Source organism: Colobus angolensis, unplaced genomic scaffold, assembly GCF_000951035.1.
Source record: "Colobus angolensis palliatus isolate OR3802 unplaced genomic scaffold, Cang.pa_1.0 Scaffold386, whole genome shotgun sequence".
Classification (NCBI taxonomy): domain Eukaryota; kingdom Metazoa; phylum Chordata; class Mammalia; order Primates; family Cercopithecidae; genus Colobus; species Colobus angolensis.
In genome coordinates, this window is record NW_012117221.1 from 2,277,221 (window position 1) to 2,304,323 (window position 27,103).

A 27,103-nucleotide genomic window follows, 5' to 3' on the forward strand; every position below is an offset into this window, starting at 1 on the left:
AAAACCTTCTAAAACACAGATTTTGAAAATACATATTTTGTTGAGAGAACCTATTGGTAAGGATGTCCAAAAAAAAAAAGTGTCTTCCAAAAGACAACAAGCAGACACCAATCACGTTTTTTTGCATTTTGTTTTTTGTTGTTTTTTGAGACAGAATCTCACTGTTTCACCCAGGCTGCAGTACAGTGGCACAATCTTGGCTAACTGCAACCTTTGCCTCCTGGGTTCAAGCAATTCTCCTGTCTCAGCCTCCCGAGTAGCTGAGATTACAGGTGCACACCACCACACCCGGCTGATTTTTGTATTTTCTGTAGAGACGGGGTTTCACATTGGCCAGGCTGCTCTCAAACTTCTGATCTCAGGTGATCCACCGGTCTCGACCTTCCAAAGTGCTGGGATTATAGGCGTGAGCCACCACGTCCAGCCTCAGTCACCTTTTATCAGAACACTGAATGAGAACTGGAGGAACAATCTCTCAACTAAGACATTGAAAATCTACCCAAATTCACATCTTCAATGAAAGCTACAGGAAATCACTTGGAGGGATCAAAATACCTTTATGTTCTTGGCTTAAACCAAAATGGTTGTGAACAGGCAACCTACAGAATGGGAGAAAAAATTTGCAATCTATCCATCTGACAAAGGTCTAATATCCAGAATCTACAAGGAACTTAAACAAATTTAAGAAAAAAAAGAAAACCCATCAAAATGTGGGTGAAGGATATGAACAGATACTTCTCAAAAGAAGACATTTATGTGGCCAACAATCTATCCATCTGACAAAGGTCTAATATCCAGAATCTACAAGGAACTTAAACAAATTTAAGAGAAAAAAAAACCCCATCAAAATGTGGTTGAAAGATATGAACAGATACTTCTCAAAAGAAGACATTTATGTGGCCAACAAACATATGAAAAAAAGTTCATTATTCCCGGTCATAAGAGAAATGCAAATCAAAACCACAATGAGATACCATCTCACACCAGTTAGAATAGCGATTATTAAAAAGTCAGGAAACAACAGATGCTGGAGAGGATGTGGAGAAATGGGAACACCTTTACACTGTTGGTGGCAGTGTAAATTAGTTCAACCATTGTGGAAGACAATGTGGTGATTCCTCAAGGATCTAGAACCAGAAATACCATTTGACCCAGCAATCCCATTACTGGGTACATACCCAAAGGATTATAAATCATTTCTACTATGAAGACACATGCACACACGTTTATTGTAGCACTACTTACAACAGCAAAGACTTGGAACTAACCCAGATGCCCATCAACGATAGACTGCATAAAGAAGACATGGCACATATACACCATGGAATACTATGCAGCTATAAAAAAGGATGAGTTCACATCTTTTGTAGGGACATGAATGAAGCTGGAAACCATCATTCTCAGCATACTAACACAGGAACAGAATAACAAATACCACATATTCTCACTCATAAGTGGGAGTTGAACAATGAGAACACATGGACACAGGGAGGGGAACATCACACACCAGGACCTGTCTGGGGGTGGGAGAAGAGGAGAGGGAGAGCATTAGGACAAACACCTATTGTATGCAGGCATAAAACCTAGATGATGGGCTGGGCATGGTGGCTCACACCTGTAATCTCAGCACTTTGGGGGGTCAAGGAGGGCAGATCACGAGGTCAGGAGGTCAAGACCAGCCTGGCCAACATAGTGAAACCCCATCTCTACTAAAAAGACAAAAATTAGCAAGGCATAGTGGCACACGCCTGTAGTCCCAGCTACTCAGGAGGCTGAGGCAGGAGAATCACTTGAACCCGGGAGGCAGAGGTTGTTGTGAGCCAAGATCGCGCCATTGCACTCCAGCCTGGGCAACACAGTGCGACTCCATCTCAAAAAAAAAAAAAAACCCAACCTAGATGATGGGTTGACAGTACAGCAGTACAGCAAACTACCATGGCACATGTATACCTATGTAACAAAACTGCACATTCTGCACATGTACCCCAGAACTTAAAGTAAAATATTTTAAAATAAAATAATTTAAATTCAAATAAATATAAAAATTAAAATTTAAAAATAACAAAATGGTCACATAACAAATGAGAGACAGCATGATACACCTTGAAAAATACTGATATAGAAGAATCTTTCTTTACCAGAATCACAGGTGTGAGACCTGAATACCTTTGAGGTTGTCAGATACCTATTCTGGTCTCTAATATAATCCTAGGTTTGTGAGAAGCCAAACTGCTCACTCTGGTACTGAACTATCGACTCTTTCATGAAAAACGAAAATGAAACTTTTTCAAGCACAGGGTAATGTGCCTAACACAGTGCTAGAAACAGAAAATTGCTCTGGAGAGCTACAAGTTTGTTTGGTTTACTACCCCATCCCCATGCCCCCAATATCCACAGGACATGAACACATTAACTCAGCCTAATGATGAACAGGTTCCTGTCTGCAAATACATCCCAGGAGTTTCCTTTGAATAAGAAAACTCTTTTTCTGTGTCTGGACCAGCAGAATTACAAATCAGCTACAAACACAGAATCTTCTTGCTGCTGCTAGTCCAGTTTCGTCTCAGTATTCATCACCTAGCTTTGTAAGAGCTAGGTGCTCTCTCAGCATGAGAAAATAAAAATCTGTCTCAGAGTCAAGGCGGGGTAAAGCAGAGAATACGAACTTGCCCCACTTCAAAGCACAAGGCATATCTTTCAACTAACTAAACAGCAATCCCAGCAGGCATGACAATGCAAGCTTTCTTCCCTATTATTGTTTGAAACAATCACAAGCTATTTGTCCATATTAATTAGTTTATATGTAGTATTAGGAAGCCTTGATTAGAAAAATGCTCTTTGTTACCTAAATGAATAGAGTAACAAACAAAACCAAAAGCTTTTTTTAAAAAAATTGTTGTTTTGGCCTTAGAAAAGGATTTTCGGGCCTTTCACACTTGAATGTGGATTTATCTTTACAAAGTCCCTGAATTCACTGGAAAAGAATGCAAGTTGATGTGCCAAACAATACCAGGCTAAGGTGACTGAGTGAGCTGCTTATTATGCTTTGCCTAAGGAGATGCTATATCTAAATTATTTTTACATTCTTTGAACATGGGCAAAACTGATAATAAGGGAGAAGACATCAGTAGAATTTTCAGGGCAAGGGCAAGGGCAAGTGAGCCTTGACCTAAATTTGACTGTGCAAATTACATGTGAGGAATTGACATATAATTAGGAGGCCCATCACTGGCCAAAGGATCCTGGGAACCAAGTGACACAATGGTCTGCATCTCTCCAGAAGAAGCTATCTATCTCTATGACCTAATGCCTGAGTGTATAGCTGGCTCCTTCCCCGTGGGCTTAGTTCCCCAACCATCAGAGGCTGCCACTATTCCCAAAATACAGTGAGAATAATGGAACTACCCTGGTTAAAGTTAATTAACAGACTTGCTCAATAAAACAATTATCGAAAGTCAGGACTTGAACCCAAGTCTATTTCAAAGGCTGGGACCATTAAGCTAACACAGACTTCTTTAAGATCAATGTTAAATTTGTTAATATGGTTTGAAAGGCCTTGTAAAATCTCCAATTTTATAACCTAACCTATTTATGCTAGTTCCAGCATTTGCCAATTTCTGCAGTGTAACTATTTCATATGGCTGATTTCAAGAAGCTAGCATGAAGTCAACTGGCTCACAAAATTCCTGAAAATTTAACAATCTGCCTCTGTGAGTTGGTATAGGTGGCTCTAGGGACATCACTGTTTACAATCTCACGCCCCACTGTAGTGCAACCATCCAAAATAGAATTCTAAATGCTTTGCTCTCTCTCTCTCTCTCTCTCTCACACACACACACATCACCTTGGGACACTTGACATTCACCCATGCTTTTTCTTCTCTTTTACCAAGATAACTCATATTCATTTGTTCTCAGCCTAGTGGTCTTCCTTCAGGAAGTCTTCCCTGATCCTCTAAATCTTTTCCGGGTTCTCCACTTTCCTCCCAGAGCACCCATACTTCCTGTATGTGTGCATTCCTGCATTGGTGACAAAACCTTGTAACTTTCTGTTTTATCTGTATATCTCCCATTTACCTCTAAACTCTGGCAGAGCAAAACTTATTTATCTTACTTATTCTTGTATTCCCCAGGCCTGCCACAAGGCTTGCTGAACAATAACAATGCTTGCTAACACACACTGGGCAATATGTGCCCAGAATATGTCCCAGGCACTATTCTGAGTTTTATAGAAATTATTTCATTTCCTCCTTAAAATAACCCTATCAGGTTGGCTTCATTATTACCAGGCTCATTCTGTGGGTAAGGAAATAGGCTCCTTACAATACATACAAGAAGAGTCATTACATAAGAGGGTGGATACCTTCCCCTCAGGCTCAGGTAATTAGTAAATCGAAGCAGGGTAACTGGTGAGCCTATGTTTCTCCCTCAAGAAACCAGTGTTTCTTGGTCACATTTTTTTCTCATCAGTGATCCTTAAGGAGAAAAATTAACTATATTTAAATTTTCTGTAATGAGAAAAAAACTAAATACTAAGGAATAAGATTTTGTTGGATAGAGGTATAAGCTTTGCAGGAATTTTTTTCATCTCCCAAAACCCAATTTTTGTCCTCTTGGGGCAATATCACTATGTTAAGAATGTATGTTCTAGGACTTTCATTATCCATTTCCATTAATGTACCATATATTTGTCCCTAAAAATACACAGTCTTGTTTTAGAATTTTAATGGTATCTTCCCATAAGTACTATTTTGCATCTTGCTTTCTTTTTCTTCCATACGATATCTTGGAGTAATATATAGCTGTGTAGATATCCTCATTTTAAAACCACTGAATAGTGGTCGGGTGTGGTGGCTCACGGCTATAGTCCCAGAACTTTGGGAGGCCGAGACGGGCGGATTGCCTGAGGTCAGGAGTTGAGACCAGCCTGGACAACACGGTGAAACCCCGTCCCTACGAAAAATACAAAAATTAACCGGGCGTGGAGGCACATGCCTGTAATCCCAGCTACTCAGGAGGCTGAGGCAGGAGAATTGCTGGAACCCAGAAGGCGGAGGTTGCAGTGAGCCAAGACTCAGAAGGCGGAGGTTGCAGTGAGCCAAGACTACACCACTACACTGGGAAATAGAGCAAGACTCTATCTCAAAAAAAAAAAAAAAAAAAAAGAAGGAAAAGAAAGAAAAAAGAAATGAAATGACTGAATAGTATTTCAATCATGTCCACATTCCTGAATTCATTAAGTCTTTCTACTATTGGATATTCACAAACTTTTGTATTTCTTGGTTTGCAACCAATGCTTCAATGAATATCTTTATACACTCCTTGGGCTCATGTGTGAGTGTTTTTCTAATGTAGATTCCAAGACAGCAGCAGGGCATGTGCAGAAATGTATAATTTGAACAGATACTGTTGAATTACCCTCCAGAGTGACTGTACCAATTTACTTTCCCACAGAGAATTTACAAGAGTACACATTTCCCCCAGTAATTGTATAAAATAGAACCTCTTTCTCCTTTGAGCAGTGTTAAACATTTTAATTAAATGAGTCATTTAGAGGCATTTCTGTTCCTCACCAGCTGATAGGAGCTTGTGTAACAGAGAAGATGTATAGATAAGAAGAAGCTATTGGAAATGCTGACAGATGACAGCAGCAACACCAGGATGTGGAAATGCCTTGTCTAGAAAATCTGCACTAGCCTAACTCACTTCACAAAAGGACTAAGAAGAGTCATTACATGGGAACAGCTTCTGTGGACTTTGAAATGGTGACCTCAGGTAACAGGCACTAAATCTCTTTGCCCATTCTCCAAGTCTCTCGGATACCAAAAAAGTCTACTGAAGATAAGGGAAACCAAACACCCAAAGTAAATGAAGTATTGAAAGGACAATGATCCACTTACCAGAAAGAGAAATGCATATGACGATGGTAACACTAAACATTCTGGAAAATAATACTGAAGGTCTTGGTACTTTATTCTGTATTGATATGATATGAATAAAGGGCTTTATTCATAAGGTAAAATCCCAAGGTGGATAACAATGATGACATCCCAAATGGTGCTGAGAAGAAAACACTATACTATATGAAGGAAAAATGCCCCTTGTTCTCCTTTTTCCCTCTCCTTCTTCTCTCCCTCTCTCACAAACACACAAACCCCTATTAAAATACATACAAAATTGAAGAGGCTGCAAAATCATACTGAAAAAAACAGTGTGGAATAACGTTCTGTATCAAGCTCAAATTCCAATCAATATGGCTCTTTCTTGAAAGTATGCTTTTTTCTTCAAAGTTACCCGAGGCTGGGCACAGTGGCTCAGGCCTGTAATCGCAGCACTTTGGGAGGCCAAGGAGGTGGATCATTTGAAGTCAAGAGTTCAAGACCAGCCTGACCAACATGGTGAAACCCCATCTCTACTAAAATACAAAAATTAGCTGGGCTTGGTGGCAGGCACCTGTAATCTCAGCTACTCAAGAAGCTGAGACAGGAGAATCGCTTGAACCCAGGAGGCGGAGGATGCAGTGAGCCAAGATCACACCACTGCACTGCAGCCTGGACACCAGAGCAAGGCTCCCTCTCAAAAAAATAAATAAATAAAAATAAAGTTGGCCAAAAAATGATTGTCACGAATGAGAGAGGAGGTCACACTATAGAAAGAAGATAAATGAAGAGTAAATGGGAAACTACACTTCCTGAGCACCTCTGTATGCCTCATGTATATAAACCATCATTTAATCCATGTAACCATCATGTGAGGAACGATTACACGAGAGAGATCTGAAGCAGAGAGAGGTTGGCATGACTAAGGCTCTTTATCCCGCAATCAGAGGAGCAGGGATGTGAACTGTGGCCTTATGACTCCAAAGTCTGTTTCCACACTGTACCCTGCTGCCTGCTGAATCTGAAAGAGTCCAGTGAATGCTTGATTAAATCAGGCTGTAAAATCATCCGAACAACGATCATGTCCCTGCCGTATTACTGCTCTTCACTGGACAGAAAAAAATAACTCATACGATTACTGTTCAGAAGTTCCTGGAATTGCATTTTGTTTTCAAAGTTCCTAGAACAGGTCAAGGCAAAAGAGTAAGTATAGGAGAAGGACGACAAGACAGCCCTCAAAAAACTTGTTAAAGTTAAATTCATTCTGATATATTTCATTAAACCCCACTCCAACCCCCGGCCCACAAAAAAAACCAAGAGAGGAAAAGCAGCAGGGTTTACTACTGACTTATTTTGATTTAGAGTGTGATGCCTATAGTGACAGTCGGGCATCCTAAACACTGAAAACCAAGGCCTCCTATGAACAGAGGCCAGTTCACTAAAATCACTTGTTCATTGTTCCAGCTGCTTCCTGAACTAAATGGCACCTTACTCACAAAAGCACCATTATTCAAATACGCACCAAGTGATAGCGAGAGAGATATACATGATCCCTAGAGTCAAACACACTTCCTGAAACCCAGTTTAAATATTTGACAAACTTATGATTACGTCAGACCTCTGCTAGTTTGAAGCCCTTACCTGGGGCTGTGAAATTACAGGGATGGAAGTAGAGATGGCAGCCATGACAGCTCTGTGGTTGTAGATGGTGAACAGGCCCCAGAACTACGGGAGACTAATGTTCTTGTTTGCTGATCAGATCGAGGTCATGCTAGGAGAAGCTGTGTATCTGGAAAACAACAGGAAAACCCACATTTAGCATAAAAGGACTAGCATATGGGTGTGAAGTACCATTGGCCAAAGGAGGTAAGAATCCCTAGAGTCAAGTTTCAAATACTAGCTTAATGCAAACAGAAAGCCTGTAGGGAAAAGCTAAAGTCTAAAAGCCATGACTTCTGTGCTATCTGTCCAAATACTCTTAAGTTGAGCAATTTTCATAGGTTTGAATCCAACATGCCAGGTAGATGTTTTGGGAAGACAGTTTCAAGTTGCAGAGCTGGGGAGGGTGAGTCAGGGGGAAAAGTCATCCTGCCATTAAATAATAAAGGAACTGAATAATCCATAGTGGAGAGCTGAGGGCTTACATAGAGGGCAAAGGGAATGCAGTAACCACCACCACTTATCTGAGGAGTGGATTCTAAACCCCCCAGTGGATACTTGAAACTGTGGATAGTGGGTTAGGCGTGGTAGCTCAAGCCTATAATCTCAGCTCTTTGGGAAGCCAAGAGGGAAGGATTACCTGAGGTCAGGAGTTTGAGACCAGCCTGGCCAACATGGCAAAACCCCATCTCTACTAAAAATACAAAAACTAGCCGGGCATGGTGGTATGTGCCTGTAATCCTACCTACTCAGGAGGCTGAGGCAGGAGAATTGCTTGAATCTGGGAGGTGGAGGTTGCAGTGAGCCAAGATGGCAGCACTGCACTCCAGCCTGGGCGATAGAGCGAGACTCCATCTTTAAAAAATAGAAAAAGAAACTGTGAATAGTACCCAACCCTGTAAATAACAGAGACAGTTACTAAGTGACTAATGTGCAGGTAGCATACACAGTGTGGAGATGCAGGACAAAGGGATGAATCACATGGACAGTATGAGATTTCACCCACACTATTCAGAATGGAGTGCAATTTACAACTTGTGAATTGTTTATTTCTGAAATTTTTCATTTAATATTTTTGGACCAAGTTTGACTGCAGGTAACTGAAACCGTGGAAAGTGAAACTTCGGATAAGGGTGGACTACCATAATACCGTCAAGTAATTAGATATCACCCAGTCCAACCCCACCTACTTGCAGAAGAAAAAATTGAGGCTTAGAGTAGAAAAGGGACTAGAGTCACACATTTAATGGTAGGACCAGGACTACAGCAGTAACTCCAATTCCCAGGCCTATATGAAACATAACAAAGTGAATGTGTTCCCTGTCTATATTTACTCAAGGAACTTAGTCACCGCTTTTAAGACTAAAGAAAGGCAAGACACCTGATGCTGTAGGAGTCAGTCCTGAGAAGTCAGGGACTCAGATAGGTGGATGGGGAGCTTCATAAATCAGACGTCCACCTGTGTGAGAAAGAGACCATTTCTAAAATCCTTTTGACATCCTCAAAGAGAGGATGCTAAATAAGCACAAAGTATAACCAAATCTTCTCTTATTCACATGTTCATTAGGAAAACTCAGACAGATGCTAACTTCCCAAAACTAAATCACGGCCCTAGTTCTGTCCAAAGGCTGATGTGACTCTTTCCACATTGCAATTTAGCCCAGAAGAAAAAAATTTTTCATTTTAAGAAAAGAATTTTAAAAAATTCTTTCATTTTTAAGAAACATTTTCATTTTCTGGTGATTTTCATACCCCCTAACAATATCTTTTCTTTTATTCAAAGATGTTATTGGCTGGGTACAGCAGCTCACGCCTGTAATCTCAAAACTTTGGGAGGCCAATGGGAGCAGATCATTAGAGGTCAGGAGTTTGAGACCAGCCTGACCAACATGGTGAAACCCCATCTCTACTAAAAATTTAAACCCAGAAGGCGGAGGTTGCAGTGAGCCGAGATCATGCCACTGCACTCCCGCCTGGGCAACAGAGTGAGACTCCATCTAAGAAAAAAAAAAGAGTTATTGAGCATCAATAGGGAACTGGGTACACAAGAAGAAGGCTAAGCCAACCTTGCCTTTAAGGAGGTTTTGTCAGTAAATACACTTTCTAGCTTCACCAGCATGCAAGATGATACCTGAACACCTTTTTTCTCTTTTTTTTTTTTTTGAGACGGAGTTTCACTCTTGTTGCCCAGGCTGGAGTACAATGGCCCAATCTCAGCTCACAGCAACCTCCGCCTCCCAGATTCAAGCAGTTCTCCTGCCTCAGCCTCCCGAGTAGCTGGAATTACAAGCATGCAGCACCACGCCCAGCTAATTTTGTTTGTTTGTTTGTTTGTTTTTAGTAGAGATGGGGTTTCTCCATGTTGAGGCTGGTCTCGAACTCCTGACCTCAGGTGATCCACCCGCCTCAGCCTCCCAAAGCACTGGAATTACAGGCGTGAGCCACTGCGCCCGGCTACCTGAACACTTTTTAAACTATTGGGAAATGATACTTTTCATAATAGTAAAAGTAATGAACCAGAGGTCACAAGATCCAAATCTTGTATGCTAGGAACTGTGCAGTTAGACATTTAATCCAAGTCCTTTGTCCCCCAAATCCCATGGTGCTACCCTATATTAGCTCAGGAATACTGGGCAAATGAGAGGCTCAGAAGTGCTGCTTTTCTAAGAAATAATCTAGGTTTGACAGCAACTTTTATAAGCTTAAATTTTTAATTGCTACATTTTTGTGCAGTATCCTTCATACTACAGTTTCAATCACTTTAGGTTCTAGCTGCTTAGAACTATAGAGCCTTCCTATTTTCTTCTCCCATTCGAGCAATTATTTTCATTGACAAATAAGTAGTAATCAAGCTATCTTGTCATGACATTCAACAGCGAATTCCACAGCTGCCCTGTGACAATACTAATGATCTCCTTAGTCCCAGTTATAGGACAAATAAGACTTGTTTATCACACTGTGAAAGTAAATAAACAACCCAGGCGAAAAGTATATGTATACAGGACCTTTCTTTTTTCAAGATGACTGCTAGAGTGCCGAACTTACCCAAGAAAATTACAGGAACCCCAAGGTGCACTGTTTTATACTGAACTTATTCCTGGCATTATTTTTTGCCCACTCCTACTTTCATTTTTCCTTTCTCCCTCTTATGTATTTATAATTCACATTATCTTGTTCTATGTGACATAAATGAATATATCAATAATATAATTATAAAGCAAAAAATCAAGCACACAAGATTCCATTCTTAAGGATGCATACTATATGTTCAGGTCTAATATCATTTCACCAAGCTATGTCATTAAGCAATAGAACCTTAAAATATATTCAATATTCAGAATATAGAGAGTTGCCTGAAAGGTAAATAGAGGCAGCTAGCTTATAGTAAGGAAAGCGATATAGAAATGGATGAGATCCACCAAACAAATATGTCATATGGCGTTATTACTAACAACAGCAGAGGGAAAGATGGGAGACTGGGGTTTAATGAAAGGCCACTGGATGCTGAGCTTTGGAGCAGTAATTTACCCTAGAGTTTGAGGCAGATACTATTCAATTATTTTACAAGGGAGACATCTGAGGCTTTGAAAGGTATTGTGAGATTATGCAACATACCCCCAGTCACACAGTCAGGAACTGAAAGAGCTGAGGTATGAACCAGGGCCTACGCTAAGATTCATACTCTTTCCACAGGCCAATACTCCAAGTGATCAAAGATTAAAAAGAGATGGAAAGCATGTGGAATCTTTAAGCAAAAATGTCAGATAAAAAATGGAGAAAGTAGGATGAAAGTCAGATGACCTGAGACAGAGAACCTTGTGCTCCTCTCATCTATATAAAATTTTAATCATGTGACCCTCATTTGGATGTTTCATTTCCTTGAGACGTCTAATAAACATGACAGATGGTTAGTTTCACATTTTCAAGAAGAAAATAAGACAGAAAATTAACTGCCTTCTCCTAAAACATGAGACATGTCTCATTTTGTTGAACCTATTCACACATTACGAGAATGCTTTATAAAATAGCGTATGGTTACTTTGCCAAATACAAGGGCTAAATGACATTTAACTTCAAAGGTACAAATCAGTTTTCTTTTGGAAGTGAAATCTTAAAATTATACTATGAAATCTATTTGCTTGTCAACTTATTTACGAAACTGCACAAATCTTGGGGTAACTACAGACAAAAAAGACATCACCCTAAGTAATCATGCCATGCAGTATCTAGCTGAGTAAGCTGGTTCACTTTGACAGACAAACCCCCGCCTTACCAGAGCCCCAGACTGCCAACTAGAGAGTTGCACAATAATTTTTAAGGAAATACACCCCGGGCAGGGCGTGGTGGCTCACATCTGTAATCTTAGCACTTTGAGAGGCCAAGGCGGGTGCATTATGAGGTCAGGAGTTCAAGACCAGCCTGGCCAAGATAGTGAAACCCCATCTCTACTGAAAATACAAAAAAGAAAAACAAAAAGAAAAAGAAAATTAGCCAGGCATGGTGGCAGGCACCTGTAATCCCAGCTGCTCAGGAGGCTGAGGCAGAGAACTGCTTGAACCCAGGAGGCAGAAGTTGCAGTGAGCCAAGATCACACCACTGCACTCCAGCCTGGGCAACAGAGTGAGACTAAGAAATACACCCCTCTGAACTCTTCCAAGTACTTCGATACCTGTGCTGCAACTCTTCCAGCCTGCCATCAACCTAACTCTCCATTTCCTTTGCTTGAGCTTCAAAACTGTGTTCTAGCCACAGAAAACCATGAAGCAATGTGGGTTTGCCCGGCTGACATCAGGCTCTCCAACTGCCCTTGGAGCATTACTGTTGCCCCTTCTCTTCTTTCCTAGTTGTCTCCATTTTCTATTCTCCTAGGCATCTCTTCTCATCTATATTTCTCTTCTCAAAACCGTAAAATTACCTCTAATGCCTCTCACTTGCAAAAGATGAGCTTTGTCATCTATTTATTTATTGGATCATTCATCCATTCCCTTACAATCACTGGGTCTAAATTACCTCAATATCCCCCCTACAATTCAAATTTCATGTATAAAACACAATTTCCAAATAAGAAAGCTATAAGCATATTTTTTTGTGCCAGATTACCAAAGAAATGACCAGCTGATTATAAGACAGGAAATATCCTGAATCAGCCCTGGAAACTAGAGATAGATCTTAAACATCCAGAAATATATACTTGAAAGAATCAACATGGGAGGTTGACAAAAGGACTAAAACATGATATCCTCTTCATGTGAAACTGCAACTGCACAACCAGAAAATAAGCAAATGAGAATCCACTAAACCCATAATGATACCCCTAGTTCAGTGGGATGGGGGCACTGAAGCCCAGGGAGACTCAGGGTACATTTAGAATACACTAACTCCTTTAAAAGGGTTCCTGGTTTCAGAGGCCAGCCAAGCAAGTAACCTCTGGCTGCATTTACTTCTGGTTGACAGGTGGCTATGATGACTACCACGGAAAACACATGGGAAAAAGACACTCCCAGCTGGCTCCTGGCAATGACAGCCATGCCAAGTGACAATGACCTTGCTAATTACTGAGTGCCACACCAAATACCTAAAAGAAAGTTTCTGGTTTGAGGCAAACTTCCCTGTGATTACTTCTGGAACTGATGCTGGCACTTTTCCCAGGCCTCACAGGAATATGAATTCATAATTGGTAAATTAATCTACTACAAACATAACCTTATTCCTTTGTCTGGACTTGAGTCAAACAGTGACTCATCCAAGTTTCTTGAAAGAACACAGGGTTGCTAACGCATGCGGGGCTTAAAACCTAGATGATGAGTTGATAGGTGCAGCAAACCACCATGGCACATGTATATCTATGTAACAAACCTGCACGTTCTGCACATGTATCCCAGAACTCAAAGTAAATTTTTAAAACAAAAAGAGAAGGAAGGAAGGAAGAAAGGAAGGAAGGAAGGAAGGAAGGAAGGAAGGAAGGAAGGAAGGCAGGAAGGAAGGAAGGAAGGAAGGGACGGACACAGGGCAATACCAGATACTGAATATGCATTGACTTCCCTAAGGATAAGCAAAGGAGAAAAATCTAAATCCACCAAGCAAATAGAACACATTATGGTTCAAAAAAGGGGAAGATTCTAGAATCAGAGCAAATATTTACTTAAGAAATAGGTATACTACATAAAAGAGAAAAGTCTATTAACAGAAAATTTCTAGTTCATGTTCTTAAAATTCTAGGGGACATAGCAGAATCTTTGCACATAGAGCAGGTAGTCATAGAAAGAAACGTGAGACCAGAAGAGAGTGTGTGTTAACCAGAAAAGAAAATCTGAATTATGAACTTGAATAAAACCAACCAATGAAGCAGAAAGTAGAATATTTTTAAAAAGCAAAAAATAAAATTAGTGATGCAAAAGGTAAAACAGACTTTTAGAGGTGGTTGGGGGAAGCTACATGGGTAAAGATTTTAAAGCCTTCATCCCCAAAACAGAACAGATGAACAAAAAGCAATAAAGGAGGAAAGAAGAAACCATCAATGCTGAAACCAGGGAAAGACACATTTATTCTCAAAACTTTAGAAAACTATTACAGATGAACAACAATTTAGACAAAATAGGGAAATTTTTCAGACTGTGTATCATTCTTCAGAGAGCCGTATGGTCTGATAGAAACAAAATAGAAAAAATTCCTGAACCCCAAACCTGGAGGAACAAGATGAGATACAGGCAGGTCAGAGCTGAAGCTTGTCTTGTTTCTTATTATCTCTTCCCTATATCAGAGCTAAATAGCATCTGAAGCCAATCTTACACCATCTAAGGCCTGAGGCTGAAAGATTTTTCTCTCTGGAATCTGAGCAGATGAATAGGTTTAACAACAGTAACATCAAGAATAATATATTGCACTTATTCAAACAAAAACAGGATGCTTAAAAATTGGTAATTCAAAATTCTAAAAAAGTTATTCTCACAGAAGTATAGAGCAAAGTGGTAGTTACCAAAGGCTGGGGTGGTTGTGGGGAGAGGAAGTTGGGAAGATGTTGATCAAAGGATACATATTTACAGTTAGACAGGAGGCATAAGGTCAGATCTACTGCAGTTAGGAGGAATAAGGTCAGATATATCGTGTAGGATGGTGACTATAGATAATGATGATACATGGTGTTCTTGGAAAATGCCAAGGCAGTGAATGTTAACTGTTCTTACCACAAAAAAATGAAGACTATGTGAAGTAATGCATTTCTTAATTAGATAGACTTAACCATTCCTATATATATATATATATATATATACACACACATATATATATACATATATATACACATATATATATACATATATATATACTTCAAAACATCATGTTGTGCATGATAAATACATATAATTTTATATGTCAATTTTTAAGAATTTCAAAAAAAATTCAGTAGACAGACTGGAATATAACTTTAAGGAATGTGCCCAAAATGTAGAGTTTTTAAAAAAAAAGTAAAGGAGACTAGAACAGTAAAAGTGAGAAGGCTACAAAATGAGTCCAGAAGGTCTAATAGCCAAATAGAATTCCAGAATAAAAGAGTAAAGGAAATGGGGGTGGGAGTGAAGTCAAATGACTAACTCAAAATATTTCCTAAAATGTAAGGTCATAATTGTGCAGACTGTAAGGGCTCACTGAGTGCCTACCTGCCCATTTCATTTGATTTCAATATGCCTACATTAAACACAGTATCTGTCATCATGAGTTGTATTTTTTTTAACTGTAAGGATATTAAAAATCTCCTATAAAATATCAGAAAGCAGGAAGGGAAGCTCATAAGCAAAGGATTAGGAATCAGAAAGTCTTTGGACTTTTCAACAGCAACCCTGAAAGCTAGAATACAATGAAGCCATGAGGAAGGCAGTTTACAAGCTAGAACTCTATTGGCGGATGTTCTTCTGCAAAACAGGGAGGAAACTAGGAAAAAGACAGGCATGTGATACAGGAAACAGGAGTCCGATACAGGAGTGGGGAAAAAAGGAACTCCTGACATAATTGTGAAGGGAAATCCTTGGGTGATACGCGAGCAGACTCAAGAAGTAGTATATCAAGAGGAGATTTGGATAAACAAGAGCGTTTAGGACTGAATGAGCAAAAAGCCCATAGAAAACTAAGCAAACATCAAAAGAACAATTAGTTTAAATAGAACAAAAAATTTGCAGAAGAGGAAAAGGATTCATAGAATTCTACATGGCTCAGATATGAAAGGCATTAACAAGGTCATCATCCTATTAACACTGAATAATGGCCTAGTCAAAATTTTGACCAAACTATACTAAGACAAGGGGGTTCTGGATGGGAGTATGTGAAGGGTACACTTTGCACATGGTACATCTATAAATATTCAAAACTAGGAAGACAAAAAGAAATAAAAATCTTAGAATTCCACAAAGTATGTATTTCAAAACATATTCACAATTTTAAAAATTTTCAAAAAGAAGTAAAAAAAAAAAATCTTACAGATTCAATGCAAGTATCAAATGAGGCTGCTAAAACAACTGACAGTGATAGCTGTGGGGAAGGTAAAATTGTAGGAGAGCAAGGACTCCTCTTTCCTGGCAAGCCTCAGAGCTACTTAACACTTTAAATTACATACATCCTGTCATTTGCAGCAACAGGGATGAGACTTGAGGACCGTATGTTAAGCGAAGTCAGGCACAGAAAGATAAATACTGCAACGTTCCCACTCCTATGAGGGAGCTAAAAAAGTTTATCTCACAGAAGTAGAGAGTAGGATAGTGCTTACTAGATACTAGGAAGCCTAGGGAACAGGGAGGGATAGGAAGAGTTTGTTTAACAGATATACAAATTTACACTTAGTTAGCAAGAATAACTTCTAGTGTTCTATAGATCTGAAGAGTGACTTATAGCAAATAACAATTTATTGTATTTTTTCAAATAGCTAGAAGAAAGGACTTTGACTGTTACCCATATAAAGAAATGATGAAGGTTTGAGGTGACAGATATGTTAATTACCTTAATTTGATCATTACACATTATATGCATGTATCAAAATATCACACTGTATCCCATAAATATGTACAACTGTATGTCAATTAAAATGAATATATTAAAAGATAATATAGAGGAACAAATCCCAAGCATCTTTTAATTTCTTCTGCAAATAGCTCAGCATAAAATATATGTTGTAAATAACTTTATGTTAACCAATTTAGTTGTTTTGTCCTTAAAAGAACTCTTGTATAAGGAAACTACCTTACCATCATCACACTTAAAAAATTAACCATAGGTACTTGATATCATCAAATATTCAGTAATTTCACAATCCCCTAATTTTCTTATAACTTTTAACAGTTTGGTTGGTTGAGTCAGAATTCAAATAAAGCACATACATTTTTTTTTTCTTTTTTTTTTTTTAAGAAAAGGAGGAAGAGAGACAGGCAGTGCTGCATAGTAGTTACAAGTACAGTATGCTAGGGAATCCAACTGCCTAGGTTCAAATCCTTGTCTTGCCAGTGTGACCTTGGGCAGGTTACGTCATGTCTCCTTGTCTCAGTTTCTCCTCTGTAAAATGGGTATGATAATAGTAAGGCTGCCACGTATAACTGTAAGAATTGAATTGATTAATATACCTAAGACATCTGCAGTAATACTTACGATACTGTGAACAATATAGTGAACATGGTAAAAGTGATAGCTAGAATTGTTTGCCAAATAAAGTATCTACCTATATATTTTTAAATTATAAAAATTTACAAGTTTGATTTTTAAATTTTTTAGGAAAATTAAAAAATAATAATAATATCATTGCAGAAACTAAAAATTTAAAACTACAAAAGACAGAAGTGCCACTGCAGAAAACCGAGTTGCTGCCATGGAAGTCTGGCTTGGGAAAAAGTACATGTGCTTACAATAATGGAATTTACTAGATTGATTAGAAATTATGGACATACAGAATCTACAAAGAACTTAAACAAATTTACAAGAAGAAAACAACCTCATCAAAAAGTGGGCGAAGGATATGAACAGACACTTCTCAAAAGAAGACATTTATGTTTGGTTGCCTTCTTTTTTTTTTTTTTTTTTTTTTTTGAGACGGAGTCTCGCTCTGTCGCAAGCTCCGCCTCCCGGGTTTACACCATTCTCCTGCCTCAGCCTCACCAGTAGCTGGGACTACAGGCGCCCACCACCTCGCCCGGCTAGTTTTTTGTATTTGTTAGTAGAGACGGGGTTTCACCGTGTTAGCCAGGATGGTCTCGATCTCCTGACCTCGTGATCCGCCCGTCTCGGCCTCCCAAAGTGCTGGGATTACAGGCTTGAGCCACCGCGCCCGGCCCAAGAAGACATTTATGTAGCCAACAAACTTATGAAAAAATGTTCATCATCACTGGTCATTAGATAAATGCAAATCAAAAACACAATGAGATACCATCTTATGCCAGTTAGAATGGCGAGTATTAAAAAGTCAGGAAACAGATGCTGGAGAGGATGTGGAGAAATAGGAACGCTTTTACGCTGTTGGTAGGAGTGTAAATTAGCTCAACCATTGTGGAAGACAGTGTGGCAACTCCTCAAGGATCTAGAACTAGAAATACCATTTGACCCAGCAATGCCATTACTGAGTATATACCTAAAACATTATAAATCATTCTACTATAAAGACACATGCACACATATGTTTATTGCAGCACTGTTCACAATAGCAAAGCCTTGAAACGAACCCAAATGCCCATCAATGATAGACTGGATAAAGAAAATGTGGTACATACACACCATGGAATACTATGCAGCCATAAAAAAGGACGAGTTCATGCCCTTTGCAGGGACATGGATGAAACTGGAAACCATCACTCTCAGCAAAGTAATACAAGAAGAGAAAACCAAACACCACATATTCTCACCCATAAGTGGCAGCTGAACAATGAGAACACATGTACACAGGGAGGGGAACATCACACACTGGGGCCTATCACGGGATGGTGGACTGGGGGAGGTATAGCATTAGGAGAAATACCTAATGTAAATGACGAGTTGATGTGTGCAGCAAACCAACATGGCACATGTATACCTATGTAACAAACCTGCATGTTGTGCACATGTACTCCAGAACTTAAAGTATAATAATAAAACATAAAAATAACAAAAATTTAAAAAGAAATTATGGATATAAATTACAGAACACAAAGATTTAACATAATCGGCACACTTGAGAAAAATAAGTGGAACAGAAGTTACTTAGCGATAAAAGTAAACTTTCTTAACTCCTACAACTCAAAATCAAAAACAACAAGCAACTTAAAAATTGGGCAAATGACTTGAGTAGACACTTCTACAAAAATGTATACACACACACACACATACACACATACCCCGCCAAACATGAAGAGATGCTCAACATCACTAATCATCAGCAAAATGCAAATGCAAATCAAAATAGTAAGATAACATCTGACACCATTAAGATAGCTATTATCAAAATAAGAAAAGAAGTATTAGCAAGGATGTGGACAAACTGGAACCCTTCAGCACTGCCAGTGGGACCAAAAATGGTACAGTCAGTGTGGAAAACAGTATAGAGGTTCCTCAAAAAATTAAAAATAGAATTACCATATGATTTAGCAATCCCACCTCTGGGTATATATCCAAAATAATTGAAAATGATTTTTCAAAGAGATATTTGTATACCCATGTTCGAAGTAGCATTATCTACAAGAGCCAAGAGGTAGAAGCAACCCAAGTTTTCAACAACAGATGAACAGACATAAACTAAATTGTTATATACATACAATGGATTATCATCCAGCCTTCAAAAGGATATTCTGGCATATGCTATGACATGGATGAACCCTGAAGACATTATGCTAAGTGAAATAAGCCAGTCAAAAAGGACAAATACTCCACATATATCAGGTAGCTAATAGAGCAGTCAAATTAATAGAGACAAAGTACAGTAGTACTTGCCAGGGACTGGAGGAGAAGGATGAGTGAGAAATTGCTGTGTAATGGGTATGGAGTTTCAGTTTTACAAGATGAAAAGAGTTCTGGAGATTGGTGCACAACAGTCTGAATACACTTAACACTACTGAACTACACACTTAAATGGTTAAGACGGTAAATTTTGTGTTATGTGTATTTTACCATGATTAAAAATTCCAGGAAAACTATGAAGTAAATGATAACTGAAAAACAGGTTTAAGTTAATAAGCTTTAAAAATTAAAAGAAATCCCATAAAAAAATCAAATGGGGAAAATAAATCAAATCATAATGAAAAAAAAAATGGGCTGCACACAGCCATTAACCTCACCCCAACAAATAAGATGAAGGAATAAATTTCAAGATTTTGTCAGAAATATGGAATGATTAAAAAATTCTACAGCCAATCAAGCCTTGTTTACCTGCAATAACAAAAACAAGCCACTTTTAATATTTTTAATTTTTGTAGGTACATAGTAGGTGTATATATTCATGGGGTATATGGGCTATTTTGATGCAGGCATGCGATATGTAATAGTCACATCAGGGTAAATGGGGTATGTATCACCTCAAGCACTTATCCTTTCTTTGTGTTACAAACAATCTAATAATCCAATTATACTTTTATTATAAAATGTGCAATAAATTCACCCTGTTGTGCTACCAAACACTAGATCTTATTCATTCTATTTAACTATATTTTTGTACCCATTAACCAACCCACCTTCCTAACCTCTCATAACTATCCTTCTATTCTTTATCTCCATACGTTCAATTGTTTTAATTTTTTTAGTTCCTACAAATAAGAATATGCAAAGTTTGTCTGTGACTAGCTTATTTCAGTTAACACATACAGTTGAAATACATGTAACTAATAAGCTAAGATGAAAACTCCAGAAAATCACAAGAAAAAGGAGACCATTCTTCACCTTTTGAGAAAGGAGCCAGTCAATACTATTTCATTTCTAAAGTTGATAAAATCAGAATTTCTGGTTTAAAGAATCGGAAAAAGGAAAGGGGAAAACAGGATGACAGAGATACGGCCATGCTGAACTTTTTATCTGGATTACTTATCCCTACCACCGATTCTATCCCCTTCACTGACAGTGAAGCAAATGGTTCAGCTGGGATGAAGGAGGCTATGTGTCCATTTGCTTCACATGCAGATTCAGGACAAAGAAATCAGAACTGCATTTGAGAAACCAAATGACTACCTTATGTTTTGTTTTAAAATACCATCGCCACCTGTGGCTACAGGCTACTTTCCTCTCTGTGGCTTTCCTCTTTTCCTCAAAGCGTCAGGCCTAAGATCTTGCTTCAGTGTACTCACAGGATACAGTATATTTCACGTTCATAAATCCTTTTCCACAAATAAGATCAGTCTTTTCATTTGCTTCTCCAGCTTTTCAATTAGACCTTTTATTCTCAAATTTGTCTAAAAGTCTATCATTTTTTCTACAGGGCACAGAGCTGATACATTCCAAGGAAGAAATACAACCAGCCCATCCTGCGCACACTGAATGCAGAGAGAGAAACACAATTAACACAATTGCGCCATTTTACATGTATTTTATCAGGTCAGGGTACAGTATTCTAGAAGCTGGAGAAACTGGCCAAAACTTATATAAGTAAACTCACTGTCTTAATTTCAAAGACTGTATTGCCAACTATATAGTTTTCACTTTAGAAGTGGTCCTGATGGATAGGAATGCTATCCTGACACTTACCAAAATAACCAAGAATTGTAAAATTCAAATTATGGAGATTACTATCTTAGAATAAGTGTCACCATGAAGGCAAAGGATATATTGGCCAAACTGCTTAGCCTCAAGGTCAAGCTAGTTTGTGTTACAATGCTTAGAAAATGGGAGAAAATCTCTGCTTAGAAGTGGTAAATCAGGAACGGCCCTGGAACTACAGATTTCTGAGTTGGAGAAAATTGAACTCAAGGGAGTGTGATCAGTCATGAAGGCAGAGAGCAAGAAGAGAAGGAATGACATCTACATTTTAAGGGAAAATGAAGAGGATTCAACAAAGAAGACTGAAAAAAAAATCCTCTTGAAAAGTAGAATTCTACTCTGAGTAAGAGACAGACTTCATTCTGCCCTGTTTCCTTCCGGAGTCATCTAAACTCTTGATCTGTTTAGTGTGTACATGCCATGACCCTCCGTCATTTGCATAGGGACCTAGACCAATGCAAATATAAATTAGAATTAGGATTTTCACCTACAGGAGAAGCACCCTACAGAGTGGATACATTTCTACTGAGGGCACCACTGTGCCAAGCTGGGGTGTTTTCAGTCCATGGTTTTCAGAACAAGGAGAATTACAACCTCTATAACCAAGCTTCAGCCAGCCTAGACTCTTCCAACCACTGATGAGTCTTGAAAAATATTTTATTCTAAGAGTAAGTGCATGTTTCTAACATCAGAAGTAATTCTCAGCCAAGTGTGGTGGCTCCTGCCTGTAACTCCAGCACTTTGAGACGCCAAGGCCGGAGGATTGCTGGAGACCAGTCAGTGCAATATAGTGAAACTCTTTCTCTACAAAAATTAAAATAAAACAAAAATTTAAAAAGTAAACTATTCTTAAAAAAAAAAAAAGAAAAAGAAGTAATTCCCAAATGGCCTAAAAGAGAAGGAATGTGAATATATGAAGTGAAGGAAAGAAAAATGGAAGAAAAGAGACCAATGAGGGTGGAAACAAAGTGTCGAAATAGCTAGTCAGAATATAGAAGTCTGTGGCTGTGGTAAGTAAAGTGATTCAGCCCTGAACAACAGTGTTCAATAGCAGAGAGTCCTCTTAACAGAGACATTTTTCATTATTTAAGGTTTCAAGTAGCTTAAAATTCAAGCACCTTTGGGAGAATGAATCAAAATCAATACTGAGTGCTTGAAGGATTGTGATTTAAAACTGCCTCAACATAAGAAAGTTATCCTTGAAAGATGGTTTTCTGATGTGTTGGTATACAAAGTAGGAAAATAGGCACTCAAATAAATTTCTGGTATAGGTGAAACTGTTGTAACCTTTCTGGAATGCTAATATTAGGGATACGTGTGTATATGTATGGTTAGCATCAAGATCCTAAAAAGTATGCTGAATCAGAAGGCATGTGACTCCGCCACTAGGAATTTATACTGTGGGAACAATATAAAGGACGAAGAGTTTGCTACAAGGATGCTTAATGCAATATCATGTATGATAGGAAAATTTAGGAACAGTCTAAGCATTGAGTAATACAGTATTTGGCAACCCTGTTATTAAAACTACATTTACATTCAATTCAACTATTATATAACACCTATTCAATTATTATGTTTATTCTATATAATATATTGCATGTATAATAGGTATTATTTTCAATTATATAATACATACATTTATATAATATATATGTTTATATAATATTTCAACCACCAATAATTTCATCTCCAGTGCTATCAATAACACTCCCTACTCCCTGGCCCCCTACCCACCAAATTATTCTTTAAAAACCTCAGTCTCCAAATTTGGGGGGGGACTGATTTGAGTAATAAAACTCCAGTCACCCATTCAGCTGGCTCTATAAGAATTAAACTCTTTCACTATTGCAATTCTCCTGTCTTGATAAATCAGTTCTATCTGGGGAGTATGTAAGGAGAACCCATTGGGCCGTTACACCACAGAAAACCCTGTGTAACCTGCACATATATATAAAAAGTTGGTCCTCCATATCTGTGGGTTTCACATACCATGAATACTGTATTTTTGATCTGCATTTGGTTGGAAAAAATCTGCATATAAATGGATCTGCACAGTAGAAACCCATGTTGTTCACGAGTCAACTGTACATGTATTTGGAGTCCCCAAAGGAAAGAAGGAGAGTGAAAAAACAAGGATAAAAATAAAAACTGTAAACCCACAGACTCAACAAGCTCAATGAAGCATAAGCACAAGAAACAAAGAATAATTAATGCACAATCAAATTTACAAAACCATAGCGATGAAATATTTAAAGTCACTGGATTAAAGAAAAAAAGACATGTAGCATAGAGAGGAACAAGGATAAGAATGACAGCAGATTTCTCATCAGAAACAATCCAAGCAAAAAGACAGGGGATCAACATCTTTAAAATAATGGGAAGTGGGGGGAACTATCAATCTAGAATTTTATACACATAAAAAAATGTTCAGAGGTGAAAGTAAAACAAAAACATTTTCAAACATACAAAAGGTGAAAGAATTCATCATAAGCAGACATTGGACTGTAAGTAATGTTAAAAAGAAGTTCATCAGACAGAAGGAAAATTATACCACATGAAAACTTTATGAATCTTCATAAAGAAATGAAGGATACCAAAAATATTAATAGTAATAACATGGATAAATATAAAAACCATTTTATTATATAAGTATCTTAAAAATATAATTGACAACAACTCATAGAAAGAAAAAATATTTGCAAATCATAAGGGACTTGTATCTAGAATAAAGAACTCCTGCAATTCAATAATAAAGAGACAAGCTAATTTTAAAATGATTAAATATCTGAATAGATATTTTTCTAAGAAAAGAGACAAATGGCTAACAAGAATATGAAAAGACACTGGATATCCTTTAGCCATTAGGGAAACAAAAGTCAAATCCACACTTCATAACTACTAAGATGGCTATAATTTAAAAGACATAATAACAAGTGTTGGTAAGAATGTGAAGAAATTGGAAACCTTATACATTGCTGATGGGAATATAAAAGGTGCAGCCACTGTGAAAATCTGGTAGTTCTTCAAAATATTAAATAGCATTATCATATGACCCAGCAATTCCACTCCTAAGTATATGCCCAAAAGAACTGAAAATATATATCCACACAAAAACTTCTCCAAGAATATTCACAGAAGCATTACAGAATCATCAAAAAGTAGAAATAATCTAAATGTCTATCAACTGTTGAAAGGATAAAGTTAAATATGGTATTTTCAAACAATGGAACATTATTGGGCAACAACAACAAAGGAAAGATATGTACTACAACATGCAGTATTGTGCATTTTTTTCTAAGTGAAAAGCCAATCAAAAAAGGCCACAAATGTATGAGTCTGTTTACATGAAACGTCCAAGATAGGTAAATCTATGAGAAAGAAAGTAGATTCATGTTTTTCAGGAGTTTGGAAGAGGATAAATAGGGAGTGATTGAAAACAAATATGAGGTTTCTCTTGGAATGATAAACATTTTCTGAGCTTGATTGGGGTGATAGTTGCACATTATCTATCTATCTACCTATCTATCTATCTATCTATCTGGAGGCAAGGATTGGCTGTGTTGTCCAGGCTGGCCTTAAACTCCTGCGCTCAAGTGATCCTGTCTCAGGTGTCCTGAATAGCTGGGACTACAGGCACATGCCACTGCTGCAGAACTCTAAATGTATCAAAAACTACTAAATTTTAAATGGTTGGCTTTTATGGTATTAAATTATATCTCAATAAAGTTGTTCAAAAAAAGATAATCAACGAAAATAATAACAATAGAGTTTTTAACAAAAGTTCTAAAAAGCAGGGGAGTAAAGTAACTATACTGTACTATTGTAAGGTTCTTGTACTATACATAAAGGGGTACAATGTCACTTAAAAGTTGACTACAATAAATTAAAGCCTACTGCACACACTGAATCAACCACTAAAAACAAAATAAATAATTGTGGCTAATAATCCAATCAGAAGATAAAATAAAATCATAAAGTACACCAAATCCAAAAAACAAAAAAGAACAAATGTGACAAATAGACAAAAGCAAGATAGATTTAAACATAACCATATGAAAACACATACATATATACACTCATTAAATGTAAGTGGTCTAAACAACTCAATTAAAAGGCATAGATTATGAGACTGGATAAAAGAGCAAGACACAACTATATGCTCCCTACATGAACCATACCTTGAATATGAAGACACAAATAGATTAAAAGTAAAAGGATAAAAAAAAGAAATACCCAGCTAACACAAAACAAAACCAAGCTGAAGTGCCAATATTAAAATCTAACAGTAGATTTTAGAGCAAAACATATTACCAGGGATTTAAAAAAAATAGTTATTTCATAATGATAGTCTCTTTATCAAGATGACATAACAATCCTAAAAGCATATGCATCTAATTACAGATTTTTGAAATATATGGAGTAAAAACCCATAACTGGAGAAATAAACAAATCTACAAATATAGCCAGGGATAAATACTCCTCAGTCATTAATTGACAGAACAGAAAAAATCAGTAAGGATATGAGACTTGAACAATACAGTCGACTTGATCTAATTTGACATTTTGAAAAGACTCAACCCAACACCAGGCTACACATTCCTTTCAAGAACAAAAGAAATCTGTACGAATATAGACCATATTCTGGGCCATAAAACAAGTCTCAACAAATTTAAAAGAATTTGAGTCATAAAAATTCTGTTCTCCGACCATACTTAAATTATCAATAACAGAATGATCTCTGGAAAATCATCAAATGCTGGAAAATAAGTAATATATCTCTATATACCTTATAAATCAAAGAAGTCAAAGGAGGTAATTAAAAAATATTTTGAATTGAATATTTTGAATTAAATGAAGATGAAAACAAAACATATCAAAATTTGTGGGATGTCACTAAACCAGTGCCAAAGAGGAAAATCATAGCATTAAACACCTATACAACAGAAAAGAAGAAAAGTCTCGGCCGGGCGCGGTGGCTCAAGCCTGTAATCCCAGCACTTTGGGAGGCCGAGACGGGTGGATCACGAGGTCAGGAGATCGAGACCATCCTGGCTATCATGGTGAAACCCCGTCTCTACTAAAAATACAAAAACTAGCCGGGCAAGGTGGCGGGCGCCTGTAGTCCCAGCTACTCGGGAGGCTGAGACAGGAGAATGGCCGAAACCCAGGAGGCGGAGCTTGCAGTGAGCTGAGATCCGGCCACTGCACTCCAGTCCGGGCGACAGAGCGAGACTCCGCCTCAAAAAAAAAAAAAAAAAAAAAAGTCTCAAATAAATGACCTCATCTTTTATCAGAAACTAGAAAAGGATAATCTAATTAAAATCAAAGTAAGCAGAAAAAAATAAAATAGTAGATAATTATATAGAAACTAGAAAACAAATCCAAAAGATGTTTCTTTAAGAATATCAATACAATTGCTAACCCTCTAACCAGATTAGTCAAGAAAAAACGTGAGAAGATATAAATGACTAATAATAAAATTGAAAGAGGGGTCATTACTATTGTGCTTGACAGAGACATTAAAAGTATAATAAATGATTAAGACAGTGTAGTATGGCCTTTTTTCCACTTTTAAAAATGAAGTCACAATTTTAAAATCATAATGGAACTATTAGATATCCGTAAGCAAAACTATAAACTGAAAAAACAAACTTTGATTCATACCTCATACCATATACAAATTTTAACTGAAAAGGGTCATAAACCTAAATGTAAAACTTAGAACCATAAAACTTCTAGAGGAAAACATGAGAGAAAATCATTGTGTACTTTGGGTAGGCAAAGTTTCCTTAGATAATATACCTGTGAGACACAGCAACAAATGTAAAAAGACATATTTGCTCATTTCTGCTTGTCAACATACCCTCCCAAAGCCCCTGA

The 27,103-nt window shown here is 37.6% G+C and overlaps 1 protein-coding gene across 2 annotated transcripts in view; it reads right to left on the minus strand.

The window, feature by feature from the left end:
* LPAR1 (lysophosphatidic acid receptor 1) overlaps nt 1-27,103 on the minus strand; it is a 172,397-nt gene that overhangs the window by 99,639 nt on the left and 45,655 nt on the right. For both annotated transcript variants that reach the window (XM_011954611.1, XM_011954610.1), the window contains exons 2-3: nt 8,919-8,996; nt 7,520-7,667 (exon numbers count right to left, since the gene is read on the minus strand). In XM_011954611.1, coding sequence (XP_011810001.1) covers nt 7,520-7,564 — 45 coding nt within the window. In that variant the 5' untranslated portion in view covers nt 7,565-7,667; nt 8,919-8,996. The remainder of the gene's footprint in view (nt 1-7,519; nt 7,668-8,918; nt 8,997-27,103) is intronic.